This window comes from Dipodomys ordii, unplaced genomic scaffold (genome assembly GCF_000151885.1).
Source record: "Dipodomys ordii isolate 6190 unplaced genomic scaffold, Dord_2.0 Scaffold87, whole genome shotgun sequence".
NCBI lineage: Eukaryota > Metazoa > Chordata > Mammalia > Rodentia > Heteromyidae > Dipodomys > Dipodomys ordii.
The window spans coordinates 830,636-834,862 of NW_012267303.1; the positions used below are offsets into that span (position 1 = coordinate 830,636).

A 4,227-nucleotide genomic window follows, 5' to 3' on the forward strand; every position below is an offset into this window, starting at 1 on the left:
CCAGGCCACGGCGGCGGCCTTCCCGCCGTGTGGCCACGCCCCGGGCCTGCGGGACAGACACTGGAGGAGCCGCCTTTGTGGTGTCCTGTCGGTTTGTCGCTCGCGGGTTGGCAAAGCCTTGGCGTGGGGCTGTGGGGCTCTGTGAGTGAACTGGCTCTGCCTCCCTGTGGGGTTGGTTCAGAAAGGGGTCTCTGTGGTCCCTGGGTAGTCTGTAGAGTTTCGGTTCCTCGACTCCCCCTTCCCCATGATTTGCCAAATTCTGGGACCTGGTATGCTTGCATGCAATATCACGGTAGATAAACGTTCATCCATACACTTTAAATCATCTAGATCCTAATAGCTAGTACAACAGCTGGACAGTATCAGCGCTGTGTTGACAGATGTCACAGCTATGTTCACAGAGCAGCATTTATTCTGTGCAAAGGAGAAAGGTACACATGTTTGGTGTAAATGATTGTGTGTAATGGTATTAGGGTTTGAATTGAGGACTTCATGCTCGGTAGCAGAACGGCCCGGCCGAGGGCGTGGAAGTGTGAAGACAGGTGAGGTAGGCTGGGTCCAAAGTCCCGGGGCATGGGAACCAAGGGCGGGATCGGAAGGGACTCAGGGAGGGTGTGGGTTCTCAAGGACCTAGGATGGGATCAAGGACCACAGCCGCCTGTAGTCCTGGGTAATTAGTGGGCTGAGATCGTTCAAGGCCAGGCCAATTAGCAAGAGCCTGAAGGAGAGCTGTGCTCAAGTGGTAGAGCACCAGCCTCGCATGGAAGAGCTCAGGGACGCGTCCCGGCCCTGAGGTCAAGCCCTAGTCTTGGCACAGGAACGCAAGGAAATGTAGTGACAGCCAGAGCGCTTGACGATTGACCCTAGTTCTCTTCTGAAAGAGTCGGGGTTTCAGCCCTTACACAGGGCCGTATCTGAATAAACTGGTTCTGAAAATTAAAAACAGTACAACAATCTGCGATGGGCAAACATCCACCATGAAGAGTCTTGCTGCGCCCTTTCTTGGAGGTGTGGCGGACTCCCTGGAGAAGTGGGAGCGGCTGCAGGGAACTCACTGGAGTTGACCCAGGTCCTAGGAGGCTCCTAGGCTTCTTGAGGTCCCTGGAGGGAAGAGGCACTGGAGGAGAGGAGTGAGAGTTCTGGTTGGGCAGTGGGGCACGCATCCTCTGGCCTTGTGCCCTGCTGGCCCACAGACCCAGGACCACCTTCTTGGGGAGATGCCCTGATCCTCAGGCTGGCCCTAGAGTCTTCTCCAGCCAGGGCGGTCTCTGGCTTACAGCCAGGGACATTCCATGGAGCTCCCTCCATCCTGAGGACCCGCCCTGGTGCACAATCACTCCAGGAAGTCTCATGCCTGGGTACAAACCTTTAGGGTTTGTACTAGGGAGAGAGACCCAGGCTGACAATCTGCCCAGAGCCCCGCCCCCTTCCACCTAGCTCCCTGTAGTGAACCGCCCCCTGGCCCATCACATTAGACCTCCTCACTCTGTGCCAACCCCTGACCCGCCCCCACCCAGTCCACTAAAAGCCCAGCTGGCTTCCCTGTGAGCCCAGACCCCCTGGACCTGGTTCTGGTAGACATGGCTGTCACAGCACCACTGCGAGACTGTCAGGTATGCAGAGGCCTTCCCAGCTGCCTGCCCCTCTGCTCCAAGAATAGCCAGCCACCTGGCAGGGTGGAAAAGGGACTGCGGGCCACCCGACATTTGTGGGAGGTGCCCTTAGTTCACTTGGCACTAGACCTGACTCAGTGCAGAACAACCATGGCTTAGACCCCCCAGTAGTGACTCCTGAGGATGTCACCAAGGAGAAGCCGCACAGCTTTGCGCAGGCCAGGATGGCAGCACCTCTGAAAAGCTTGCTCACTGGGCAGAGCTGGCCCAGCGTGGTCACCAGGCAACCGAAAACGGCTCCTAGGAACCCCAAGACCAGGGAATGTGAGCCCAATTTGCTGATGGGAAGGTGAAGGCCAGAGATGTGAGGCGAGTCACCATTGGTCAACTAATGCCGAAGCCTAGAAGGGGCAGCCCTTTTGCTACTGACCAGGAGTACAATGCATTTATTTCCTCTGCTCAGGGGACTGGGCATCTGGCTGGCACCAAGGGCAGCCCTATAGACTCTTTCCAGTGAGTGAGCTTGGAGGTCTAAAGCCTTCCCCTTAAGTGGAGAAAGGAAAGGGTTGGTTGGTGACTGGCACCTGTTTGTACCTCTTGCCTGCCAGGCAGAAAGCCTGTTCTCCACCACTTGCATTTGTTAGACTAAGGGGGGGGAGGTGGTAGATATCCCCTCCTGGTAATCAGAGACCCCTATTCACTGGCTGTTACCCTGCCAACACTTGAATTGGTTGTCTATAGTCCTCTTGAACCTTTTCCAGAGGGGCCAACCAGCAGTCTGAGAGGGAGGACCTCTCTGGAGGGCACAAAGCTGTTTAGAGGCTGCTGGAGATTTGGATCAAGATCTGACCCATTGGGCTCAGCTCAGTCAGCTCAATGTGCTCTACTCTGCTCTGAGATCTGATTTCAGATTTTGAGAGCTGTAATACATGTTTGGAATGGAGTGTGTGTGTGTGTGTGTGTGTGTGTGTGTGTGTGTGAGTACTGGAACTTGGGCTTGGGACTCAGAGTCAGGGCCTTTTCCTTAGCTTTTCCCCCTTCAAGGCTGGTACTTTCCTGCTTGAGCCACAGTTGCATTTCTGGTTATTGGTAGCTAATTGGAGAAAAGAGTCTTACAGACTTTCCTGAAAAGGATGGCTTCCATCCTCAGATCTCAGCCTCCTGAATAGCTAGGATTACAGGCATGAGCCACCCACATGGAGCAGATGACATGTGTTTAAATTGGGTGGTCCCGGGAGTAAGGCCATGTATTCTGCCCTTTCTTGTGTGTGTGTGTAGGCATGGAAGGATGCTGGGCTTCCCCTCAGCACTTCAAGCAACGAAGCCTGCAAGCTGTTTGATGCCACCCTGACCCAGGTACGTGTGCAGAGGGAGGCTGTGGGCCCTCCCAGGAAGGTGTCTGGGGCTTGGGGGTGGGGGAAGCTGTAACTGTGGAGTAAAAGCCAATGCGTTGACCTAGAGGCTGTGAAACCACAGGAAAGCAGCACATGGCCTTCCTGGCACGTGGTGCAGAGCGCCTGTGTGCTCCTCCTCTTTCTGAGGTGGCGAGTGTGAGCAAACAGCCCCCGTGGACTTTGCTGAGGATGCTGGGCCTGCACGGTGTCCCACGGTGCCTGTGGAGGGTCGGGTGTGGGCTCTGCTGGTAAGGCCCTAGTCCGTCCTGGGGCCTATGCTGTGCATATGCCTGCTTCAGCTGCTTTGCACCTGTGAAGGTTCCCTACTTCCAGGAGGGCTCTCAGGAAGAAGGTCCATCCAGTTAGCTTGACACCTAGTGAAACGAGTTGAAGGTCCAGTGAGTTGGAGGCAAAGCCAGAGTGTGCCTGGGTGGAAATTCACAGTGGAAAGCAAAAGCTGGATTTTCTGTGCAATGTGAGACCACGGGTACCAGCTAGATCTGCCACAAAAAGCTAAAAAAGACGGATGAAATGCCATCAGCCTGGCCTTGGCCCTATCTAGCTACCCCAGTTTGTCCTTGCTGAGAGCTTTTGCTGGGTGCTCTTGAGCAATTTGTCTAGTTTGTGTTTCACATAAGTTCCATTTCCCCTGCCTGTACCTTATTGGTGGCTCTGGAGTGCCCCGGGTCCTTCTCCACTGCTCCCGGGTGCGGTCTTCTGGCTTGTGCATAGTATTCCGTTTATTGGCAGTCTGTGTTCTGTTCTGCCATAAACTGTGGGGCCTTTGACTCTACACTAACCTCCTGGATCTTTTTTTGTTTCTGTTTTGAGGCAGGATATCACTCTGTAGCCCAGGCTGGCCTTGAACATGAGATGCTCCTGTCTCTGCCTCCCCAGTGCCAGGATTACAGGCATTACCATCACACCTGCTTCCCCTGGATCTTGTTAAAAATCCAGAGGTTATGCTGGCCACTGGTGGCTCAGGCCTTTAATCCTAGGTACTCAGGAGGCTGAGATCTGAGGATCACAGTTGAAAGCCAGCTGGGGCAGGAAAGTCCCTAAGACTCTTATCTCTAGTAAAACAGCTGAAAACCAGAGTGGAGCTGTGGCTCAACATGGTAGAGGGCTAGCCTTGAGCGAAACAGCTCAGGAACAGCACCCAGGCCCTGAGGTCAAGCCTCATGGCTGACAATAAATAAATAGATAAATAAATAAATAAA

At 54.3% G+C, this 4,227-nt stretch overlaps 1 protein-coding gene across 1 annotated transcript in view; it reads left to right on the forward strand.

The window, feature by feature from the left end:
• Nucleotides 1-1,552: 1,552 nt before the first annotated feature.
• Nucleotides 1,553-4,227, forward strand: part of LOC105992708 (tetratricopeptide repeat protein 38-like) — a 27,979-nt gene continuing 25,304 nt past the window's right edge. Inside the window, exons 1-2 of the mRNA XM_013025717.1 lie at nucleotides 1,553-1,613; nucleotides 2,892-2,969. Of these exons, the coding sequence (XP_012881171.1) occupies nucleotides 1,581-1,613; nucleotides 2,892-2,969 (111 nt within the window). The 5' untranslated portion in view covers nucleotides 1,553-1,580. The remainder of the gene's footprint in view (nucleotides 1,614-2,891; nucleotides 2,970-4,227) is intronic.